General features: G+C 34.0%; 1 protein-coding gene and 1 long non-coding RNA gene across 3 annotated transcripts in view; both read left to right on the top strand.

Moving 5' to 3' along the window:
* LOC133182240 (DENN domain-containing protein 4C-like) overlaps positions 1 to 25,707 on the top strand; it is a 45,165-nt gene that overhangs the window by 13,891 nt on the left and 5,567 nt on the right. For both annotated transcript variants that reach the window (XM_061317002.1, XM_061317003.1), the window contains 17 exons: positions 459 to 521; positions 655 to 796; positions 935 to 975; positions 1,215 to 1,359; positions 1,765 to 1,893; positions 2,113 to 2,428; positions 2,809 to 2,985; positions 5,133 to 5,261; positions 6,597 to 7,925; positions 13,583 to 13,802; positions 13,911 to 13,962; positions 14,174 to 14,474; positions 14,670 to 14,889; positions 16,103 to 16,253; positions 17,485 to 17,571; positions 18,402 to 18,504; positions 18,615 to 18,672. In XM_061317002.1, coding sequence (XP_061172986.1) covers positions 459 to 521; positions 655 to 796; positions 935 to 975; positions 1,215 to 1,359; positions 1,765 to 1,893; positions 2,113 to 2,428; positions 2,809 to 2,985; positions 5,133 to 5,261; positions 6,597 to 7,925; positions 13,583 to 13,802; positions 13,911 to 13,962; positions 14,174 to 14,474; positions 14,670 to 14,889; positions 16,103 to 16,253; positions 17,485 to 17,571; positions 18,402 to 18,504; positions 18,615 to 18,672 — 3,663 coding nt within the window. The remainder of the gene's footprint in view (positions 1 to 458; positions 522 to 654; positions 797 to 934; positions 976 to 1,214; positions 1,360 to 1,764; positions 1,894 to 2,112; positions 2,429 to 2,808; positions 2,986 to 5,132; positions 5,262 to 6,596; positions 7,926 to 13,582; positions 13,803 to 13,910; positions 13,963 to 14,173; positions 14,475 to 14,669; positions 14,890 to 16,102; positions 16,254 to 17,484; positions 17,572 to 18,401; positions 18,505 to 18,614; positions 18,673 to 25,707) is intronic.
* LOC133182241 (uncharacterized) lies at positions 19,465 to 23,949 on the top strand. Its single transcript, XR_009720527.1, has 4 exons — positions 19,465 to 19,935; positions 22,092 to 22,189; positions 22,494 to 22,581; positions 23,508 to 23,949. It is a non-coding gene; the product is annotated as an uncharacterized LOC133182241 (long non-coding RNA).

Below are 25,707 nucleotides of genomic sequence, written 5' to 3'. Positions count from 1 at the left end.
TTTCTTAGCAATTTTTTTTTTACCTAGAAATGGATGTACTGTAAATATGGGGGAAAATGACATTCTTTTTTTATGGAGCAAACTTGGCCAAAAACAATGGAATTCCATCATGTCAAAATAGCTAAAATTTACAATAGTGTTTTTAATTTACATGAGACATATAATAGTGAAAAAAAGCTTACAAACATGTACATGTGCATAGGGTTTACAAATGTGCATACAAATTATTTAAAACCTATTAGTGCTCATGTGACATTTTTGTAACTTAAAAATGAAAAAGCTTAAATCTGAATTTTTCAAATTTTATCATAAAAATATGAAGGTACAAATGTGTTTTCCTTTCCTATTGTATAGTGGGGTTGAAATTTTTTGTTTAAGTTGAGTCTATTCACATTTCTCGTGTAAGTTTTCAAAAGGATTTTTTGAGGGTAAAAATTGTAACTTTTTTTTTTTAACAGTGAGAGAACAGTTTTCATAATGCCTCCTGACCCAATTGGCTTACCAGAAGGGAAAACTTACAGGTACGAATTCAGTATTGATGATTTTCATTGAGAGATACAAAGTAGTGCCTCCGTATCAGTAACTTTCCAGTTACAGTGTAATTGATAAAAGAATAGTAACATCTACTTTCAGTAATTTTACTAATGATTTCAGCTATAATGGCTTTCCTGAGTTGCGTTCAGAGTTGTTTCTCAGAAAACAGATCTCCAATGTGTCTTTAAATGAGAAACCTACCAAAAGTGTGCATGAACCTTTGTCACGTAGAACCAAGCAGGAAGTCAGATCAGCCCAAAAGGTGACAGTGCACTTTAATATTTGTAGTGATTTAAATGTTTTGTTTTTTTGTATTTGAATTTTCTGGCATATTCAAAAATATAAGTTAAAGTAAGGTATAAATTTGAATGCAATATAACCAGTTCCTCATATTTTGTAGATGGCACACCAATATGCAAATGACCCTCAATTATGGGCTAAGTAAGTCAAGAATATGTCAAGTTCTGAAAATAAAGATATTCACAAATCAATTTAATTTAAGTTTAAAAGTACAATATAATGTGTTTATTGCTTTAATAAGTAATATTTGATTGCATAAAAACAGTTCAGTGTATATATAATTTAGGTGTTGAGATATTTTCTAATTTCCACTTTATCCTATTTACCTGCAGTGTTCTTATCCCCACATGAATAGATACCACCTGTCTGTTTGATTACAGGTGTTTGTTGAGTCACTGCTACAGTCTCTGGTTTATTCATCTGCCAGCTTACATCGACCACTCCAAGGCACTCAACAAATGTATGAAAGAGGCCTACGATGTACTTCAGAAGATGCAGCTGGCCAAACTACAGCCCCCAGATGAGGTACAATAAATCAGCAGACAGAAATTCTGTACAATAGAAAATATCTGTATTAATCTCTCTTTTTCCCTCCAGTTGGATCTCATTCTTAATGATGGAGGAATTTTAAAATTGTATTAATACATGTATATGCCTAAGAAAGGAAACAGAAGTTCAGTGAACAAAAATTATATGTGGTGTGCTTTTGTTTCTTAGCACATACATGTACTTGAAATTAAATTCACCTTCATTGAATTTCTTGTAAAAATATATATCATAAAGTTTAATCCAGCTTCTATGTTGAAAGAGTTTTTCAAGTTATAAATTAAAAAAAAAATGTTGAATTTATGAGACTATTTTTGTTGGTATTTTGAGTTTATGTGATTATTTTTGATGGTGTTTTATCAGTAAATATTACCTGCTCTCTAGATGTGTTACCGTGTGATGCTACAGTTATGTTGTCTGTATAATCAGCCTGTGATGGCCGTCAAAGTCTTCTACCAAATGAAGCGAGCTAATGTCCAGCCTAATGCCATTACTTATGGCTACTACAACAAGGTTTGTTGTGGAAATTCGTAACCCTATTAAAATAGAACATCAACATAATACAACATAATATAGCATAAGACAATGTAAAACAGAAAAAAACAATACATGGTATCATCAAACATCAAATTCTAAAAGTAAAGAAACTTCACTTTCTAGAACTTTAAAGTATTGATGTAAAAACATATTAACTGGTATGAATTTTTAATTGAATGCATTTTCTCCAATTAGGCAGTATTTGAAGGAACTTGGCCTTCTACACGAAGTAATGCTACCATTCTGTGGAGAAAACTCAGAAATGTCATTATTGGAGCTGCTCAATTTCGAAGACGTTTACGCCGTAGAAGCATGTCCATTAATTCTAACTCGGGGAGTGATTATGACAGGATAAGTCGTACTAGTATTGACAGTTTCCTAGAGGACCACACAGACAGAGGCAATCCTACAATAATGCTGAAATCAGACATTTTCAGTGATTCTAGTCAGATCAGTATGGCCAGTAAAGTCACAGTATCCTCAACAGCTAAAGAGGAGAGCAACAGTACAGGTACAGGAGTCATCTCCCTTATAACAATACAACAGTAGAGGCTCTACTGGCTTATTTTTTAGGGGTTTTTTTTGTAAAAACTCTGGTAGGTACATGTATAATAAATTGAAATTGCATCATGAACTCCTAAATACAATGCTTATACATGTATATAAACTTCAAATATGTTACTGCTTCTAGATTTGTATTTGTAAGAATTTGTATTGTATAGATTGCTTACTCTGTTTTGAGGAAGGTGTTAGCTTTGAAATTCATCTATTGCGTAAACATTGATTTACCTGTAGATTGTTATGTGTCTTTAACAGTAATATCTTAATTAAGCAGGGGAAATATATAAAAACAAAATTTGCTTAATAGTAATTGAGTGATCTATATTACAGGTGGGGTGTCAGACAAGGGCTATAACTCAATGTCCCGAGAAGAACTGAAATCACTCAGCCATCCCGTGTCCAATGGTGAATCTGAGCAGGATCACGACAAAGCTCGTAAAGATAAAAGCAGCTTACGATTTACTTTACCTAATACGCTCAAAGTCAAGGAGAAAAAGGAAACTAATGGTTAGTATTCTCCATACTTCTAGGTCAAGGAAAAGATGTTCAAAAATTTTCCTGCAAAAACTATTTGTTAGTTGTTTGTAGCACTGTTATAATATGTTCATAAAAATGTTGATTTATTTATATGACATTTAGTATTGGCTAGAAATTGTTTTTTTATAGCCTTAAGTCAATATGCTTTTTAACAATCAAGAATATTCATTTTAATCATTCAACTTTACAATATGTACTATATACAGAAAATTATATTCTGTCTTCTGCCTGTATATTATGAAATATTTACATTTGCTATGTTTTTCTACTAAACCAACTGTGCAATTGATTTGAAGTTCATTTTTGTGTATACTCACGCGTAGAAATATACACGGTGAAACTCGCGGTAAAGTGACGTCACAATTGGGCTACAGAGACGTTAATAAAAATGTAACGATATAGGGCAGCAAGAAATTCAAATATTGAGCATGATATTGCTGCTTTTGAACTTGTAAAATGTAAATATAAGGAATGTTTTTAAGTTTAGTGTGAATTATTGGTGTGTAAATCACACAGACTTGCACATAGGCATATTTTTCATGAAGCGCTAGTGCGCTTCATGAAATATGCCTACGTGACAAGTTTGTGTGATTTACACACCAATAACTCACACAGAACTGAAAAACATTCCTTAAATATGGCAGGTTAATGGCATTAAGCTCAGAGAGAAATTTTTAAAAATAATTTTTTTTATAGAGGTTAACTTGAGCAAACCAAGGAAAACGTGTACTTGTACTTGTAAATTACAAGTTTGAATTACGCATATGATTTTACATTGTTTCCTAGTTAGCAATGTATAACGTAGGTGTACTTGTGAGTGTTTTAGTTTAATTTAAGAAAACGCACAGGAAATTTAATATGTCTATCAGTTTTTAGCTCACCTCGACGAAGTCGAAATGAGCTTATGCTATACCCACGGCGTCGGCGTTAGCATCGGCGTCCCTGTTAAAGTTTTAGGAGCAAGTCCATTCCCAAGTAACTATAAGCCCTACCTGGCCCAAACTTGCATGAATGATGCATCTAAGGATGGACATTACCACACTTGCTTCGGATGCTGGATGTGACCTAGAATTTCCAGACGAGTGACCAGGTGAAAGTTTTTGGAGCAGGTCCATTCCCAAGTAACAATAAGCCCTATCTGGACCAAACTTGCATGGATGATGCATCTAGGGATGAACACTACCACACTTGCTTGGGATGCTGGATCTGACCTAGATTTTCCAGATGAGTGACCAGGTTAATGTTTTTACAGCAGGTCCATTCCCAAGTAACTATAAGCCCTACCTGAACCAAACTTTCCTGAATGATGCACCTAGGGATGTACAATAATCAACCTGTTTCGGATGCTGGATCCGACCTAGATTTTCCACATGAGTTAATTTTAGTCATATTTTTAACCAAATTACCATGGATGATGTATCTAGGGATGGATACTTCCAGACTAGCTTTGGATTTTGGAACTGACCAAAATTTTCTTGATTAGTAAACAGGTCAAAAGTTTTTTTGAGTAGGTCTATTTCCAAGTAACTGTAAGTCCTACTTAAACCAAACTTGCATGAATATTGATCTTGGGATGTACACTAACTAGAAAAAAATATGATGTGAAATTTGCCTTACTTATGTTAGATAACATTCGTCAAGGTGAGCTTCGTAATCTTTGATTACCTATGTTTTAGGTTATATGCATTTAAATGAAGTACATGTAATTTGAAAAGAGCTCTCATAATTTTGATTTGTCAAGGCATGGTTTGAAAGTCAAGATGTTGTATATTTAATACTCTATAAATGAAATTTTTTGAATAATAAACATTAAGTTCTTTATATCAGTATTTGCATTAAATCTTCGGGTTTTAGAAAAACATGCCTTTATCAAAATAAACTGCAAATGTAACCCAAAAGTTTGCACTTATGGGTTCTCAGAGATCTACACATATGTAGATAGGTGTAGAAATTTATCATTAACAAAACTGATGACGTGATGCACAGATTTCCGGGCCACACATACACATGTGTGTACATGGTTTGCTTAATTAACCTCTCTTTTGTGAAGAAATATATGTACTAAGATACAACTATCAGTAGTCTGGTTTCCTTTATATCGTGTAAAAACATTGTAGGTGGAAATCAAGATATCACATTTTCTGAGGTGGAGACAGACTTCAGACACAGAGTGGGTAGTATCGTGAGGAAATCCCTGGGCAGCGTCAGTAGTTCTGGAAGTCACGAGACTCTCAAAGGAAGTATGAGTATGTAAACAATTTCTTCTATACAAGTGACTACTAAATGAATTAGTTTTTATATGGTTAAACTAGTGTTAGATCAGTTATCGGTAACTTAAACAAGAGAAATTTAGATCAATAGATTATTAAAAAAATTATTTTGTAAAAAGTAATAAATTTTAAAAAGTTCTTTTTTCATTTTGTAGATCCATTTCCAAAGTTATTGTAACTATAGTTAATGCATAAAAGATACACATTCTGTGTGCAGTATTCTCACAAAATTGTAGTAATTTTATGCTGATGTTTTTTTTTTTTTTAAATTGCAATAAATAATATTGACAAGTATCAGCTAGATATTCTTGGATATTAATTAAAACAAATCTCACTATATTGTGAATTTTTTTACCTATAGTAATCATGATGTGACTAAATAAGAATTAATGTCTAATGCATAGCTCATTGGTTAGCACCCTTAGATATCAGTGTATAACAGACAAGGCTTGCATTTACAGCTTCATTAGTTATGTTGATATGTAGAGATATACATGTACAGATAAAATTGCACTTTTTATTTTTTTTCGAAGTTGGCAGTATAGAAAAACATAGGAAGAATTTGAACATCAGACATGAAGGTTAATGACTTCTCTGTATTGCTGGTCATTGAAGCTAATTGATTTGAATTTGGTTGTTGTCTTTTTATGGAGTTGAGTGTTCTGTTTGTTCTGTTTCTGGATTAATTAAAGAAAATATGTGTTGCCAAATATTAGCAAAAGTGATTTTAATCTAAACTTTTTAATACTTAAAATATACATGTATGTATAAAGATTATGCAATGCTGTATTAACATGAATAAGTATTGTGGGATGACTCCCACATTTTTGTTAAATTGTATTCTGATAATATAGTGAATAATCAGAGATTCTAAATATTTGTAAAATCAAGCATTCCATACCGTGTCATGGACATAAAAAGAATGATCCCACTGAAATGTTTTTGTGTGCAGTAATGATCAACTACGTGTAATTTTATGTATTTGTCAGGGACATTAACTTTACAGAATATTTCATTCACACAGTTTTAAAGCTCTTAATCTAAATGCAAAAAGAAATTGATCTCCCTTTTTAATCAAAACATAGTGCTTTTCATCTACTTTCAATTACATGTATTTACAACAATCCGTTTACTAGTCACCTTGTTATTATGCATATCTTATTAGGAAGCAGTTCGAAATCAGAAAATAATTTATGGGAAAGGAACTGAATGTGCCATTCACTGACTGACTGCCTAATATCAAGCATATTCCATCATATATTTAAATGATGCTGTGTCCATTCCTTGACTGCTATGTTTCATATATTTCAGTGACAAGTTCACAAGCGGGACTATTGATGCTGAGTCAAAATTCCTTGGATTCTACATCATTTCCACAGGAGGTCAATCTTCAGTCTAGCTTTAATGCTGGTGACAGCAAAAGGAAACGCCATAAAAGTGCTGGAGACTACCACACAAAGACCACACGATCAAATAGTGTGTTCAATAATTGGCGGCCACGACACATTAGTGGTGACCCAAGTTGTATGGCCAGGCCTTCCAAAGACATGCTAGATGATGATATATTTGTAGAGGAAGCTGAACCAAGTTCTGGACCGAATTTGGAGGGAATTACTGAGACAGTGGATAGTGGAGTGATTGTAGAGGACTCACAAGGTGCAGGTCACCCCAGTGAGACACCCCAGACTCAGAATCTGGAAAACAGAACTATTCCTCCTGTTATAATGGAGTCCAAGCCTTGTGATATTCCACAGAGGAGGAGTTTGCTTGATGGATCTAGTAATTTTGTACATTCCTTAAGTTCCCCAGTCACAGAGAATGATCCACTTGGATTGTTCAAAGATGAAAGTCCAGAACAAGGAGAGGAAGAAGAAAAAGTGGTCATGAGAAGAAAAAACATTCAGACTAAACCTTTTGAGTCAGAGAGGTTGAGTTATGTCCGTCATAGTGCTGATTTTGATGCGGATATTCATCCTGATGCTAAAATTATATTTGATCCAGATGATCCTGACTCTGTGTATACAGTTAGAGAAATAGACCCCAGTGAGGCAGGGATTAAGTGCAATAGGAATATTCCAGATGATCAGAAGGCTTCCTTTAGACTTGGTTCAGGTTTGAGCCTTGATGACTCCTTGTCGTCAAATGATTTATATGGAGACTCAAGACCTTTATCTCAAATGGAGAAAATTGGGAAAAGGTTAAAGGAAATGGGAAGAACACAGAGTACCCCAGATAACCTGGATGAACAGGATCGCTCCAGTAAATCTAGACTTAGTGCTGTTACTAGTTATCTTACGTCTTTCCAGTCACCCACAAAAAAATCCCAGGACTCTCTGGATGAAGCTGGGGGAACGCCTTCAGAATCCAGATTTTCAAGATTAGGGAGCTTTAGAAAAAGAGAAAGGTTAAGCGGTGCTTTTAAGTCAGCAGCAGGTGCTCTGATGAATAAGATGAATGAAATAAAACAAACAATATCCACCCCAGTAAAGTACGGATCTAATCAGTCACTCGGAAGATCAAGTGACAATCTGGATGGGGATGAGAAAAGAGGAAGAGACATGCCAGCAAGATCTTTGGATCACCACAGAAAACACAGAAATCCTTTAGAAGAATTTGACAACTTACATCCATATCCTAATAGTATGTTATTATATGCCCTTCAACTGTTAGAGAACTTCTTTGTACCTTATTTTTAGCTTGTCTGAGCCAAAGGCTCAAAGAGCTAATGCTATGGCCATTTGTGCAGTGTGCGTAAATTTTTAGAGTATGGGCCAATATTTAACTCAAGAATCCCTTGGCCAATTATTGTCAAGTTTGTCAAAGAGTATCCTTGGCCCAAGGACTCCCGTTTATACAAAAACTAGGGTTGTGAACCTTAAAAAAGGGGAGATAATTAGGTAAATAAAACCAAAAGTACTGGTTGCTAAAAAATCTTCTTCTCAAGAACCACAGGACAGATTATCACCAAACTTACACAAAAGGATGAGGGTATGTTGAAGATTAAAAATTGTTCAAGGCATTACCCTGGGGCAAAGGGCATGGTCTCTAGGTCACTTCAAAGTTGACCAAAAATTACATTTTATTAAAATGTTGATATTTTGCTTACTATAAGGACTAGGATTATCAGATCTTGTCAGTTGATGCATCTTAGGACGTCATATCATGTTGACTCAAAAGTAGGTCATGGTGACCTACTTTTTATGCCCCTGGATCAAAAGATCTCGGGGGTATATTGTTTTTGTCCTGTCTGTCTGTTTGTCTGTTTATCTGTTTGTCTGTCTGTCTGTTGTCAACTTTAACCTTGCCCATAACTTTTGTTTGGTTGGAGCTATGACTTTCATATTTCACATGTGTATTCCTTGTGACAAGACCTTTCTTTGGGTACCATCATATTTGACCTTTTGACCTTGACCTTGGAGTTTGACCTACTTTTTAGCTCACCTGAGCTGAAAGCTCAAGTGAGCTTTTCTGATCACCCGTTGTCCGTCGTCCGTCCGTCTGTCCGTCCGTCCGTCTGTAAACTTTTCACATTTTCAACTTCTTCTCAAGAACCACTGGGCCAATTTTAACCAAACTTGGTACAAAGTATTCTTGCGTGAAGGGGAGTGTAAATTGTTAAAATAAAGGGCCAAGTTTCCTTACAAGGGGAGATAATCAAGAAAAGACAAAAATAGGGTGGTGTCATTAAAAAATCTTCTTCTCAAGAACCACTGGGCCAGAAAAGCTGAAACTTATGTGGAAGCATTCTGGGATAGTGTAGATTCTAAATTGTTAAAATCATGACCCCCGGGGGTAGGGCGGGGCCACAATAGGGAATCCAAGTTTTACATTGAAATACATAAGAAAAATCTTTAAAAATCTTCTTCTCAAGAACCACTTGGCCAGAAAAGCTGAAACCTATATGGAAGCATCCTGGGGTAGTGTAGATTATAAATTGTTCAAATCATGACCCCCGGGGGTAGGATGGGGCCACAATAGGGAATCCAAGTTTTACATTGAAATATACAGGAAAAATCTTAAAAAATCTTCTTCTCAAGAACCACTTGGCCAGAAAAGCTGAAACTTATATTGAAGCATCCTGGGGTAGTGTAGAATGTAAATTGTTCAAATCATGACCCCTGGGGGTAGGGCGGGGCCACAATAGGGAATCCAAGTTTTACATTGAAATATATAGGAAAAATCTTAAAAAATCTTCCTCTCAAGAACCACTTGGCCAGAAATACTGAAACTTATATTGAAGCATCCTGGGGTAGTGTAAATTATAAATTGTTCAAATCATGACCCCTGGGGGTAGGGTGGGGCCACAATAGGGAATCCAAGTTTTACATTGAAATATACAGGAAAAATCTTAAAAAATCTTCTTCTCAAGAACCACTTGGCCAGAAAAGCTGAAACTTATATGGAAGCATCCTGGGGTAGTGTAGATTATAAACTGTACAAATCATGACCCCCGGGGGTAGGGCAGGGCCACAGTAGGGAATCCAAGTTTTACATTGAAATATATAAGAAAAATCTTTAAAAATCTTCTTTTCAAGAACCACTGGACCAATAAAGCTGAGACATATTTGGAAGCATCCTGAGGTAGTGTAGATTCTATATTGTTCAAATTTTGACCCCCGGGGGTAGGGCGGGGCCACAATAGATATATTAAAAGGGGGGAAATCTGGTAAAGAACAGCATGGCCAAAGTTACTCAGGTGAGCGATGTGGCCCATGGGCCTCTTGTGAAAAACTTTAACCTTGGCCATAACTTTTGAACAGTTGGTACTTGGGTTTCAAACTTCACATGTGTATTCCTTGTGACAAGACCTTCCTCTGGATATCAACCTCTTTGACCCTTTAACCTTGACCTAGGAGTTTGACCTACTTTTGAAAAACTTTAACCTTGGCCATAACTTTTGAACGGTTAGAGCTAGAGCTCTCATACTTCACATATGTAATCCTTGTGACAAGACTTCCTTTGGATACCAACCACTTTGACCTGTTGACCTTGACCTAGGAGTTTGACCTACTTTTGAAAAACTTTAACCTTGGCCATAACTTTTGAATGGTTGATGCTAGGGCTTTCATACTTCACATATGTAATCCTTGTGACATCACCTTCCTTTGGATACCAACCACTTTGACCCTTTGACCTTGACTTAGGAGTTTGACCTACTTTTGAAAAACTTTAACCTTGGCCATAATTTTTGAATGGTTTGTGCTAGGGCTTGCTTACTTCACATATGTAATCCTTGTGACAAGACCTTCCTTTGGATACCAACAACTTTGACCCTTTGACCTTGACCTTGGAGATTGACCTACTTTTGAAAAACTTTAACCTTGGCCATAACTTTTGAACAATTGGTGCTAGGGCTTTTATACTTCACATATGTAATCCTTGTGACAAGACCTTCCTTTGGACACCAACAACTTTGATCCTTTGATCTTGACCTTTGAGTTTGACCTACTTTTGGAAAACTTTAACCTTGGCCATAACTTTTCAACCGTTGGTGCTAGGGCTTTCATACTTCACATATGTAATCCTTGTGACAAGACCTTCCTTTGGATACCAACAATTGTAATCCATTGACCTTGACCTTGGAGTTTGACCTACTTTTAAAAAACTTAAACCTTGGTAATAACTTTTGAACGATTGGTGCTTCAGCTTTCATATTTCACCAGTATATTTCTTGTGAGAAGGCCTTTCCTTAGACACCATTATTTTTTACCATTTGACCTTGACCTTGATGTTTGACTTACTTTTGAAAAACATTAACCTTTTCCATATCTATTCAATGGTTGCTGCTAGGGCTCTCATATTTTACAGGTATATTCCTCGAGACAAGACCTTACTTTGGGTACCAACATATTTGATTTGCATTTGAGAAAGTTTAACCTTTGTTATAAGTTGCCATACAGGGACATCAGTGTTTCACAAACACATCTTGTTGAAATTTACAGCCATTCTTTTTCAGATTGATTTAGAGGCATATTTTGAACAATTTAAGGCCTATGATCATCAAACTTTGTCAGTTGATGCATCTTGGGTCCTTGGAGTATGTCAACTAAAATTTGAATTTTTATGGCTAATCTTTTTCAAAACATTTAAGGTCATTAATTCAAATACTGAGAGGTTTAGAATCATTAAATCTTGTAAGATGATGCATCTTGGGGCCATGAAACATATTTATTAAAAAAGGGTCACAGTGACCTACTTTTTGAACTTTGCAGGCATTTGATTTCAAAGAGTTTTAGAGGATATTTTCGACATTTTAAGGCCTATGATCATAAAGCTTTGTAAGTTGATGCATCTTGAGTTCCAAAAAAAAACGTCAACTGAATAAGTAGGTCACCATGACCTTTTTTTTTTTTTAATTTTATGGCTATATTTAAATATTTTGGATACTATTTGGTTTAGAATCATCAAACTTTGTCAATTGATGTATCTTGGGTCCTCAGAGTAGGTTGAATAAAATGTAGGTCACCGTGACCTACTTTTCAATTTATATGGCTATAATTAAATATTTTCTGGTACTAATTTGCTTAGAATCATCAAACTTTGTCAGTTGATGCATCTTGGGTTTTCGGAGAACGTCAACCAAAAAGTAGGTCACCTTGACCTACTTTTGAAATTTTATGGCTATATTTATATAGTTTCAGGTCCTAATTGGCTAAGAACCATCAAACTCTGTCAATTGATGTATCTTTGGTACTCAGAGAATGTTAACCAAAAATTAGGTCACCGTGACCTACTTTTGAAATTTATGGCTATATTCAAATATCTCAGGTTCATATTGGCTTAGAATCATCAAACTTTGTCAATTAATGCATCTTGGTAGGTCACACTGACCTACTTTTGAAATTTTATGGCTATATTTATATAACTCAAGAACTAAATTGGATTGGAACCATCAAACTTTGTCAATTAATGCATCTTGGGTCATCGGAGAACGTCAACTAAAAATTAGGTCACAATGACCTACTTTTGAAATTTTATGGTTATATTTATCTCAGGTCCTTATTGGCTAAGAATCATCAAGCTTTGTCAGTTGATGCATCTTGGGTCCTCAGAATGTGTCAACTAAAAAGTAGGTCACAGTGACCTACTATTAGAATTGCAAGGCAACATCTAAATATTTCAAATAATAGGAGTCTTAAAATCATCAAACTTTGTCAGTTTATGCATTTTTGGGTCTAGGAGTTTGTTTACTGAAAAGTTTGGAATCTCATGGCTATATTTAAATATTTAAGATAATAAGGGGCTTTGAATCATCACACTTTGTCAGTTGATTCATCTTGGGTTCTCAGAGTGTTTTAACCAAAATGTAAGTCATGAAGACCTACTTTTGGAATTTCAAGGCTTTATCTTAATATACAGGATACTTAGATGCATCAAATAGAAGTGATAGGTTGTACAATTTATCAGAAGAGCGATTCAAGGCCCTTGGGCCTCTTGTTGTACTGTTTGCTGAGCAACACCAAAATATCATACGTGTGTGTCCTCTGTCCCTCTATCTGCCCTTTATGTTAAGGTCACCTGAGTCATTCAGGAGATTTATTGTTCCTTAAGCTCTTTGACATATTCCCTCTTTTTTAAAACTTTTAAGCCAATTTTAATTAAATTTTATAAATTTAGGGGTAGATGAAAATAATGTGAACTTCAGGCTCCTTGTGCCCATATTGAGACCTCAGGTATGGGGCAAAAACCTTAACGGAAAAAAAAATTCAAATTTCAAAATTTCTACTCTTGCACATCTAGCAGACAATTTGCTTTCATGACAGTGATAAACAAGGAACCCTCAACCAATAGTGAAAGTTTGATGTCTTCTGGTTCTTTATGTCAAAGTTTGACACATTCCATTATATTTTTCAAACCATGAGGGCTAAGTTTTGGAAATGTAAACTGTTCTGTAAAACACATTTTATCCATGAAAACTATTTATACACCAAGTACTCCTTGATGATAATGTGAGGTAACTGTAGTTATAGGAATTAATGAAAATTATGTACTGTAGATAAAAACAATGATAATAATTTGTTTCACTAAAATGCACAGTATAAATGATTTAGATGTACAACGTGGAACTGTTCTTCTTAATAGACTATTATTGTATTCAAGGACAGATAGAGAAAACGAAGGTCATAAGGTTACAGGTCATTCTTCATACTCTACATGTATATGTTGTTTCAGTATCACATACTCTTCAAATGAAAGTCAAATTTAAAGGTATATTTTAGGAAATTTTAATGCAAAAAGCATGTATGAACATTAATTTTCAACAAACAAAACATAAAATGATACGTTTTATTTTGCAGGTAGCTTACCATCCTCTTCTTTTATGGAGCAGTATGTTCCTCTAAAAGAATTTGGTGAAAACAAATCTGTCACATTTGCCAGTTTAGAAAACACTTTACAAAACATTGCCATGGAGATAGAGATAAGTAGCTGTTTCCGGTGTAACAGGTGTCGAGCTCTTTTGTATGATGAGGAAATTATGGCAGGATGGTCAGCAGATGATTCAAATCTTAATACTTCGTAAGCATGTCAAGATTAAATCTTTTCTTTTCAGTTCAAGATTTTCCTTCATAAGGACTAAACATGTATTGAAATTAAAAATTATAATTGGATAATGTTTCTTTGTAGTTGCATTTTCTGCCAGAATAAACTAGTGCCAAAATTACAGATTTATGTGAAGGTAAAATTTAATGTACAATTATTTTTTAGTGCACTTACATGTAATATTAGGGGGCAAAACCCAGTAAACAAATGATTTCTTAATAATGCAAAATGCATTTGCTATTTTGATTAGATTGTCCAAGCATACTTAACCAAACAATCACCAATTTTTTCCTGGGGAAATAGGAATATTCATAAATGAAATTGAGAACAATATGAGTTTATTTTAGGACTGGCGAGGTGGTAACATTTCTTCAGTGGGAGAGAGTAAAGATGATGATGCTGACAAACACTCCACCAATACAGACCCTGATGTACACTCTAGTCATTCAAACCATGATCCATGGGTTCTCCAAGAAAAGATTCACTCCAACTCTAGTCTAGAAAACTCCAATGTGGACTTCTTCTTTGGGGAAGAGCATCTGGAGGGTGAGGGACCACTCAATGTGCTAGAGTCCCCAGAAAGGGCAAAGAGAGACAGTCACTTGGCTAAGGCAGCCCTTTCTAACACTGTTAGTCCACGCTCTTCTGGTGAGTAGATCATGTTGTGTCCCAGTTCTTTCTTTTTTTTTCAAGTAAAATCTTATTACATATATGCTACAAAGATAATGGTATGTCCACTTCTTTTTTCTTTCAAATATTGAGGCAAAATTTTCTATGTTTAAAAGAGACTGGAGTGTTAAACAGCACAATGAATAAGTACAAGCATTCTCCACAATGTTGCAGGTTCTCTAGACTTGGAAGGAATTGCTTTGAATTCTCGGAGACGCTGTGCCAGTGAGTGCTTCACAAACTCCACAGACAACATGATGTATGGGTCGTCGTTTGATTCTATGGAGGATTACGGGGGATTCAGGTCTTCTCTTCGTATTTCTATTGGAGAAGATGTAGAGTTACCTGTAGGACCAGATCCAGAACCTGAGATGAAGAAAGACTTCATGGAAAGGTGAGATATCTTTATGTATATGTATGTAGAGGTATTGTACAAATTACTTACGTACATATATGTAGAGGTATTGGATATTACTTTATGTACAGTGTACATATATGTAGGCTCAAGTGAGCATTTCTGAACAAAATTTGTCTGTTGTTGTTGTTGTCACTGGCGTTGTCATCATAAACTTTTTACAATTTCATCTTCCTCTCCAGAACCACAGGGCAAATTTAAACCAAACTTGGCACAGAGTATCTTTGGATAAAGGGGATTCAACTTTTATTGAATGAAGGGCCACATCGTCTTCCAAGGGGAGATAATTTAGAATTAGTAAAAATTGGGTAGGGTCATTTAAAAAAAATCTTCTTAAGAACCACTTGGCCAGAAAAGATGAAAATTTATGAAATCCTCCTGATATAGTGTAGATTCAAATTTGTTCAAATAATGACCCCCAAGCGGTAGGGTTGGGATACTTTGAGTGAACGAAGTTTAACATGGGTATATAAAGGAAAAATCTTTATAAATCTTCTCAAGAAAAGCAAACAAATAAATAGTCATATTTATATGGAAGCATTGTCAGGTAGTGTAGATTTCAAGTTTGTTCAAATCATGACCCCCAGGGTTAGGGTGGGGCCACAATAGGCAATCAAAGTTTTACATTGGAATAAATAGAAAAAATCTTTAAAAATGTTCTTCTCAAGAAGAGGAAAGCCATGATCTGTCATATTTATGTGGAAGCATTGTCAGGTAGTGAAGATTCAGATTTGTTCAAATCATGTACGCCCCCCCCCCCCACACCCCCCACCCCCTGGGGGGGGGGGGGGGGGGGGTAGGGTGGGACTACAATTGGCGATCAAAGTATTACATAGGAATATATAGGTAAAAGAATCTGCTGAGGAAGAACAAGAAAAGCCATAGTTACTCAGGTGAGTGTTGTGGCCCATGGGCCTCTTGTTGAAGGCTTGGTGGTTGTTAACTAGATAATTACCTTTAATTAGGGTTTATAAAGCAGTTTTTAAAGCATAGTTATACAAATTAGCGTACATTCTGGCAGAAGAGTTCCTTAGGCATTTTAATCTTTCACGGAGATGCCATTAGCAATTAAATCATTTTTTTTGTGTCTTCAATACATTCAATACATCAATTGGATTCCTATATATAGCAGATGTACAACATCAATTTTGTCATGTCTTCACATGTTTAATTTGATTCCTACATTTTACAGATGTACAACATCTGTAGATCCTATCACAGTTCCTTACTTATCTCCCTTGGTGCTGCGTAAGGAGCTGGATAATATTCTGGCCAATGAGGGAGATCTCTCGGTTGGGTCCGATGAATTCCTTGACCAACATCCAATCATCTTCTGGAATCTGGTAAGGCTGAATTATCAAACTCAAGAAGGAATTGCTGTAGGGGACATTCATTTTTAATTCATTAAAACTTTGAGCATGAAAAATAGTGAAACACATCTTGAGTATCCAGCTTGCAGGTGGACAGAGTGTGAACAGTTTTGACTCCTGCATATTTGTATTGGAAGAGACTTGCTTTCACACCAATAGTCAGAGGCTTCTTCTATCACATATCTTTATGAACCTTCATAAGGTTCAGAAATCTGATTGGGATCTAGAATCAAGGTTGTGACATGCATTGCAGGTTCCTTAAGCTTTTTAATCTTAGTAGGATTTGTGGACTGGGCTTTACAGGATAAACTTTGTGAGACAACTGAAATCAATGCAATGAAATGAATTCAGTTTGCACATGGTACATGTTTAATATATGTATATTTCTCATTTATTTGTCAATATGCTAATGTTTATTGGATATTGAAAGTAAAATGTTTAGCTCACCTGTGTCAAAGGCTCAAGTGAACTTTTCTGAACAAAGAGTGTCTGGCATCTCTCCCTTGTGTGTTCTTGGTTGAAGAGCCGGCCGGGATTCATTTTTATTCACACCCTTTTTCAAGGGAATATAAAAAAGAAATACATAAATAAGACAGGGTCATCAAAACCAATTAAGGACAAAAGCTACATCATGTAATAAGTGTAGGTTCATGATTGTTCAAATCATAGTTCCTGAGGCAAGGGTTGATTAAATATTAAAATTAATATTGAAGTACATGTACTGGTATATGCACAATTTCTGTAAAAATCTTCTCTATTTTTCATTACTGGTAGTATAATGGAAGCATGCATGATAATACTTAAAAGAAAAGAATGAATTGCACATTGAACATTTCATATCCAGTACAGAGAATATAACGGCATACAGTACCGGTAATTTAGTATTGACAATGAGTAAATATCTGCAAGGTACAATATACATCTACTAAGTATTTAATTATAACTCCATAAAAATGTGCAGAATTTTGTACTTAAAATAAATTGAAAAAAAAAACATATTAAAATAAGAAATAAGTATATCTACAGGATACATTGATTAGGATAAGAATGGTAACTTAGGTGAACACTGTGGCCCCTGGGTTTCTTTGACAGTCTTGGGTAAGAAATCAGATCTTCTAAATACCATACTTAAAGCAGTAGATTGATTAAGCATGTGTGATACATTTAGATTGTGATACATGTATTTTTAATACATATATTGTAGGTGTGGTACTTTAAGAGACTGGAAGTACCAAGCCACGTACCAGGATTTTTGTTGACTGCTAAGTCTATCAATGGCGAGGACGGAAACGTGAGTTCTGTCTCAGGGTTTTTCAGGCTTAAAATTACATTCAGATATAACCATGCAGTATCACACCATATTTTTTTTTTCAAAGTAGGTGCAATAGTAGATTTAATACCGTATTTCCAGTATAATATTATACAGTTATGGAATGGGTATGAGGGAAATAGCAAATTTATGGTTCCCCAAGGGAGGAAACTATTTCCCTTGGCGGCTTCGCCGCCTCTGGAAATAGTTTCCTCCCTCGGGGAACCATAAATTTGCTATTTCCCTCATACCCATTGGGAACCATAAATTTGCTATTTCCCTCATACCCATTCCATAACTGTTTTATTATACCGAAACAAACAAAGGGGATTTATTAACTAGAGATTTAGACATTTTAAAAACAATATAGAGGCATTTATATAAATAATCAAAAATGATTCCAATTTTGTTAAATATGTAATGCATCAATACGGAAAAAATAAAATTATTTAAAAAAATAAAAATATCACAAACATTTCGAAGGATTATCGTTGTCCTCTTTTTGCTTAGAAATTCCAGTATGATTTTGACATCGCATGTCGAAATATTTTGACGTCATAGTTCCATTGCTAATAACATTACGTCACGGACTCGAGATTCCTTGAACGCTCCGCCCACTGTTCATTTTAATTGGTTAAAATTAATAATAAATATTCATGAGGGAGTAGTCCCAGGGAGTAGCTCTGATTTTTCAGGGAGTAGTCCTCAGATGGGGGAAATAGTATCTTTTCGTGGAAATAGACAGTTTTATGCTATTAATTTTATATAGAGTAATAAGTGTAGAGGTATAATAATAATTATTGTAATTGCAGGTTGGGATATACAGCAGTAAGCATGTTTTGATACGACCCCTGTGGGATAATGTCCGTATTCATGAAGAAGTGGGTTTACCTATGTACAGATTATGGAATGAAGGTAAACATTTTCTACTGTCCAAGTAGAGAGGATGTTTCTGATTCAGTGTGTGATTATATTCTTATTTAGGGTGATCTCAGGTTAATATAATTGTAATCTTTATTTTATAGGAAAAAGTTCACATACTGTAGATGCATTAATTACTGAGGCACAGCCTTTCAACAGGGCGTAAGTATTCTGATAAATGTAAATTTTTTGGTAAACTTATACATACAAATATACAGCAATGTACCTATAGCCGTTTTATAAAAATACATTTACATGTTTGAGTGGTTGTTTAGGTGAGAAAAACATGAGAGAGGATGAGCATTAAGAGTCATTCTCTGTAAGGACCTCGGATGCCGTTCAAACGAATATCACGGGTTTTAATAAAACATATATGAAAAAATTATGAATGTGTATGAGATTAATTATGTATATTAAAAAATTTGGGATGTGACCTATCCTCCAGGTTATGGCCCCTAACACATTTTGTGGCTACCCCCATGTTTGAAATGACCAGTTTTCTCGTAATTTATCATCAAATATTCAAAATAAATAATGCACTATGGTTGGATTAAGTGCATTTAATTGTGAAAACAAGGTGTGAAGTAAAGATAAAAAATTATTTTGATTTATCATTAACACTCTTTTTTATTTTAAAGAAATTTAAATTTCCTCACCTTTTTAACCCTTAACCAATAGGCTAAATAACCATAATTTCAGTGCCATTTTATGAAAAATCCCAAGATAGGTTTATAAAATATTAACAATATTTTGAAAGCAAACATACTTGATTATTTATTTATAATTATTTTGGGGTGTGTTTTTTGATTTAAAAAAATAAAATGCATTTGAAAAATGAGAAAAACCTGCCATTTCACCTAATATTATCTCCCTTTGTAAAACTCTCTAGTTCCAACAGTGAAAGGAGGTAAAAACAACACTATATTTACTCCCCGTCGAGGCCTCATCTACAGAGAGCAAACGAACTCTGGCGGAAGTTTGTAAGCATGACGTCTGGAGTTCCTTTTTACAAACCATGTGTTTTATTGATATTTTTATACAAAAGTGCCTAGATTATATAGTTCAGCTTCCTTAGAAGATGTGATAATGCTTGTTCTGAAGACATTCAACAGTTGACCAGTTTCGTATCAGTTTGTCTTACGTAGGTCATATGCCATGTGTTGCACTTGCTAAATACAGTGAATGACTATCGAATGTGCACGAGTTATTTTGACTTTTCTTTAAAATTAAATACAAAGAAGTCAAGAAGGAAGCTATGTCAAATTCCAAGTCTTCTTAGCTCCAACTTACTTATTGAAAACCCAAGAGAAGATGGACTAAGAATTCCCTTCCAAGTAGAACACGTGAAATGTGAAAGCAGGGGTTTGAAGAAGTGTGAAATCCTTCATTTTATTGGTCAAGCTGGTGCAACGCTACCATTTATACGTAAGTAACTAAATGTTCTTATATACGATGTTATATTTATTCCTATAGAGTAGATGATCATGCTAATCAAATGTACCCTTTAAGAGTTTCTCCAATTATTGTTTATTTAGACCTGTCAACATACAAAACTAAATAAAAAAAATATGTCAAATGTGTGGTTGAATGGCTAACAACACATTCCTATATAATTATTATACGCCCGTCTTAAGACGGGACATATTGCTATAGGCTTCATGTCCATCCGTCTGTCCGTCTGTTAGCTTTTTTGTTTCCGGCTCATAACTTTAATACTATTAGGCCTAGGATTATCAAACTTTGTCATCTAATGCATCTTGGGTAGAAGGTGTGTTGCGCATAAAAAGTAGGTCGCTCAGACCTTTAATTAAGAAGTTATAGTCAAATATGGAAAAATCCTTTCCGGCATATAACTAGAAAACTACAAGACTTACAATCATCAAACTTGGACAGTTTATGCATCTTAGGTATAAGGTGTGTCACGACCTATTTCAAGGTCACTGTGACCTTTAATTTAAGTGAAATTTAAAAAAAAAATGTGTCTTTTTACTATTCATTTACACATCCCAAATAATGTAAGAGTATTGCACTGTTCTTATTAAAAAAGTGTTAAATCAAGAAAATACTTATTTTTTTAAGCATATACTTGACAGCAATCTATAACAAATATAATGTATGTTAGAGAAATCCTACCTCTTCCATGAGTGTAATTATCAAGCACTGGTCAAGAAGATTTTTGATAACAGAAATTTGCATGTCAAATTAGAGAGAAATTAATGAGTTTAGTGTGAGGAGCTAACTGGCAGAGCATCTCTGATCAAGCAGGTGTTATCTATATCCCTTGGGTATTGGGCAAATGGGTTAAAGCCTGTTGGATTAAAAAATAGCTCTTGTTTGCTAGCCTAAGTTTTAAAATGAATTTGATGAAAAGTAATTAAAACTAATTTGATATTGCATAATAGACTAATCTGATATTATATAATATTATTAATTTAAAAACTAATTTTATGGGGTGGGGTGGAATCAGCATGTCCATATGAATTAGATCTACATATTAAAACCTGTCGGACATTTTATCTCAACAAAAAAAAATCTTTGAGTATTTTATGAATTATATGTTTTAAAAAAATTTTGTGGTAGATAGTGCAGACCCATTCATCTCTTGGTAGTAATGAGTAGACAAGCATCCAGTTACTTTTAGATTAATTAATGAGTTCAATGTAGGAAGGCTAGCTGTCTCAATCATTTCTTTAGAGCATCTCTGATCAAGCAGTCTTATCTGTATCCTTTGGGGATTAGACAGAAGAACTGCTGGTCAGTTTATAGCATATTTGATTTGATGGCCTGCCTTTTATTTTCAAAATTAATTTGGTATAGATTAAGGTGTTAAGACTAATTTGATATTTTTTAATATGATGGGCATTTGACAAGGTCTAACACAACTAGGGGTGAAACGATACACCTCCTTCACGGTTCGATACGTATTGTATAATTTTGTCTCGGTTCGGTTATTTTCGATACGATACATTTTGATAGAAGGAAACAAATTCAACGTTGTTTTATGCTCTCTTTTTCTAAATCTAGTCACATATTTTACGAATTTTATTTGCAAATTGACTAGAAGAAATTGATTAAAATTATTTGACTGTCAAAAATTATTTTACAATCTATCAGTCATCAAAAATTTACGTTTTCTATACAGTATACTTATTTATACTGAGTAACGTGTTTTACCTTATGCCAAACCCGACTGAATAACGATCCCGACCGAAAAATGAACCAAACCGAAAATTAGAGATTTTGCACCGCGTATCAAACCGAGAAAAAATACCGCGGTGAATCGATACCGCGGTGAACTGTTTCACTCCTAAACACAACCAGCATAGAAATCTATCAATGATGCAATATTTATAATATTATAATTAATGCCTACATCACAGGGGATGGATAAATACTTTAAGGAATGGAAAAATCATGGAAATCTTAGAATCAAGGTTGACATGATTTTCTTGCACTCTAAACTGTTCAAGAAAATTGTAATTTTTTGACGGGCGTATCATGCTGTGGCGCGGCACTTTAATTGTGCTTTAATGCCAGTAAGGAATTGAATTATTCAAATAAAAATATATAATTTATTGTAGCACGCTGCTGCATGCACCATGTGTGGAAGAAGGAAGAGCCTTCAAGAGGAAGATATTTAGATCATTCATGGAGTGTTCTGAAAACATCAAACAAGGAGGTAAGTTTTAAAACAAAATTATAAAGAGGTACAGTGTATAGCATCTTTTCCCAATAATTTGCCTACTAAATCATGTTTTAATGGAAAGTACCTGTTACTATAAATAGATTTCTTCACACAGTTAAGGAAATGGAGTTATTGAAATAAATTTTACATTTATATCATTTAAAATACTTATCCCTAAAATATTACCTCGACATTTACAATTTCACACTACTATCAATTTTACAAAATATCAATTTTTTACTTGCCTGTGAAAATGCAAATGAGCTACATATTTGTAATGATTCAGATTGAATTTCAGATTATTGAAGATATCCTTCCTTGTTAAAATTAGCAAGACTCGGAGTTCCTGTGAACGTGTTGAAACTAGCATGAAATGCCTTTCTCAGGTTAGTAAAGTAGAGTACATATATTTTTTAGCTCACCTTAGCCAAACCTGAGCCAAAGGCTCAAATAAGATCAAGGGGAGATATAATACAAGAATTCGTAAAAATTTGGAGGGATCCTAAGACCTAATGGGCCTGAAAAAAAACCCAGCACATAAAGGACTTCTTTCTTGTCCACCACTTTCACATAATCTCATTTGTTTGTCAGTCTGTCACAGAAACAAAACTTTTGATTGAGTGAAGATACAGCTTTTATATTTCACAGATACATTCACTATGAAAGGTCTCTCTAATGTCCATGAACTATAATTTTGACCCCATGGCCTTGACTTCTATGTCTTTCAAGAAATTAAACATTGGTAATAACATTTGAAGGATAGAAGAAAGATACAGCATAAAGTTGTCTAAAATTTGGACCCACTTTTCATAACTTTTATCAAAACACAATTACTGTTTAGTGAGAGAATGTTAGGAGTGATCTGCCCTTAGATTTAAATTTCAATAAATAGAAATTTACAGTATATTACTCAATTTATAATCAAGTCAAGTATTCTTGACATTTTAAAAGAACAAGATAAATTAATTGAAGATGTTATTTACATGTATCTTCTCCTTGGAAGTAAATAGCTATGATTTCTGTTCACTGTTACTGTATTGTGTTTGAACATTTTTCCTCGGGGTAAATGCCATGTACCATATATTGAAAATTAAATAGATAAACTTATTATTTACACCTTTATTCAATATAATTTTCTCAAAATCCAAAAAAAAAACAAAAACATTTTGCACTTGTGTAGAGAGGATGTATGTATGCTCTGTTATTGTACATGTAATAGTTTTCATGTTCCATTTGGTTCCATTAGTCATTGTTTAATATAAACTAAAGTCTTGTATTATCTAAATCTAAATACTTATATTGTTTATTACAGAACCAAAGCCAGAGTTTTACATTTAGTCATGACATTCAGCAAATGAATGGGTATCTCAAGAAAATTGGAGAGAGTTTTCAGAAGATGAGGGATACCAGTGGGACTCCTACACTAAGTCAGCTAAATCATACTACATGTACAACAATATAACGACCAAAATGACTGCTGTTATTTTCCCAAAGAACATCAAAGAAATAGTGAAGAGTCTTATAGTATGTGAAGAAAATTCAAGTCTTGCCCAGTATTATACCTGAGGGAAGTTTTGACCACTTATCCTAAAGTGATCCATGGCCATGCATATCAAACTTCAGAAACATGACTCCACTCTGCACTACTTCCAATATGCTTCAAATCATTTTTTAAAAGCTTATAATAATGTACATTCTTAAATAAAATATGCATGTAATAAGTGTATAAAACTAATAAAAGTAATCTCATTGAATGTACAATTTCATCCTTTGTCACACATTATCAGTTGCAATTGTTGAATTTTATATAATTGACAGAAAAATTAAAGAAATCTATGTCAAAACTGACTATTATTATAGAGCTACAGCTTTAGGTCTATGATAAGAGTGAAAAACCACAAATTAAGTATTGTACACCTATGATTATTGTGTAATAATTCATCTTCATTTAAGTATGCCAGTGATCTACTTTTCCTGCTAGTGGCTCCTGAGTATTTCACAGAAAATATCTCAATTAATCACACTATGACCAATATTTGCACCCCCCCCCCCCCCCCCCCCGCCCCATTAATTTTGCCGATATATAGAATACTCTAAAAACATAGCTACTGTATGCTTTTGTCCCTCAGTAAATGACCATTTGACCTTTTTTTTTGCTTTGAAGAATTTTTGGGTAATTTTCACTGAGAATGTATGGCTGTGCCCCCCCTCCCAACCACTGAAATTGCTTCCTACAGGCCTGTAATCAATTTGAAAACATGGATGATAAGAACTCTAATTATTTATAGCCTCATTTTACTTTTCTTGTCCACATTCTACTGGTATTAAAATTATATGAGCTCAATAATCAAATTATTGAGACATGTTGACTGTGAATGGTTTGTGTTCATGTATATTTTTGAAATTCTTCATTGCATGTCATTCAATTACTAACATTTGAAAAAAAAAACGAGATCTTTAATATACATAATAATTGCAAAATGGTGTTTTAAAACACATAGAAAATTTACTTTATGAATGACATATTCCAAGAAATAAAAGTATTGATACAAAAAAGTAAAAAAAAAAAAAAAAATTAGCTCGAATTTCCTCTGCTCATCAGATCTTTCATATTTTCTTCAAAAAATAAATATCATCTAATTTTAAAATTGATTTTGAGTTATCACTTGGTTATTTTGTCCATTTTGACCATTTTTGATTAAACATTTTGTACTTCAGAGCATTCCGTGTCTGTAATCTGAAATCCTGACTAAATGTCATCCTTCAATATCCTGAAAATATGAATAAGCATACTATTCTTCACTTTACTTTGAATCTTGACCTTAGCTTTACGTTTTGATAGAATCAATAAGTTAACTGTTCATCGACTCTTTTTGTTTTTAAGCTAAATTTGTAACAAATACGTTTGTTGATACCTGAAGAAGATAGAATTTGAGTCATTGAACATGGTATTAACGCCCCCCCCCCCCCCCCCCCCCCCCGTCTTTTTCTCATAAAAAGGGGGGGGGTCAAATTGAAATATCTGTGTTTCACTTTTATATCTTCACTACCTACATTTCATTTTAAAAATGGATAAGTAGCATGATTGATATACACTTCAGTGTTGTTAAAATTCAGCCACAAATGTGATTTTGTACCGATAAAAAACGTGAAATGAAAAATATATTCCAAGGAATGGTTGCCATGGTAACCCCTTCTATGTTGCTATCCTCTCCTAAAATGATACATTTTTATTCATTTCTATCATTAAATTCTATCTGAAGATTGTTTTACATAAAAATGTCCTCAAAAGAGAAAAACAAACTCTACAAAATATACCATCTTCAATGTATAACAGAGATTTCCCAATCTGTATTTGAGGAAATTCGGGATTAGGGTACATTTTCATTTTGATATTTCTTGAGTTAACTAAAATACACATGTTGGAAATCTAAATGAAATGACAAACCATAGTATAGATATTCTGAATAAACAAGAAGTTTTAAAAACCTATCTTGGAATTTAAAGATAAA

This window comes from Saccostrea echinata, unplaced genomic scaffold (assembly GCF_033153115.1).
Source record: "Saccostrea echinata isolate AGI-Se365-2 ecotype Australia unplaced genomic scaffold, CSIRO_AGI_Sech_v1 ptg000009l, whole genome shotgun sequence".
Classification (NCBI taxonomy): Eukaryota; Metazoa; Mollusca; class Bivalvia; order Ostreida; family Ostreidae; genus Saccostrea; species Saccostrea echinata.
The sequence above is the reverse complement of the archived record's forward strand: the minus strand, read 5'-3'. Positions and strand labels throughout refer to the sequence as shown.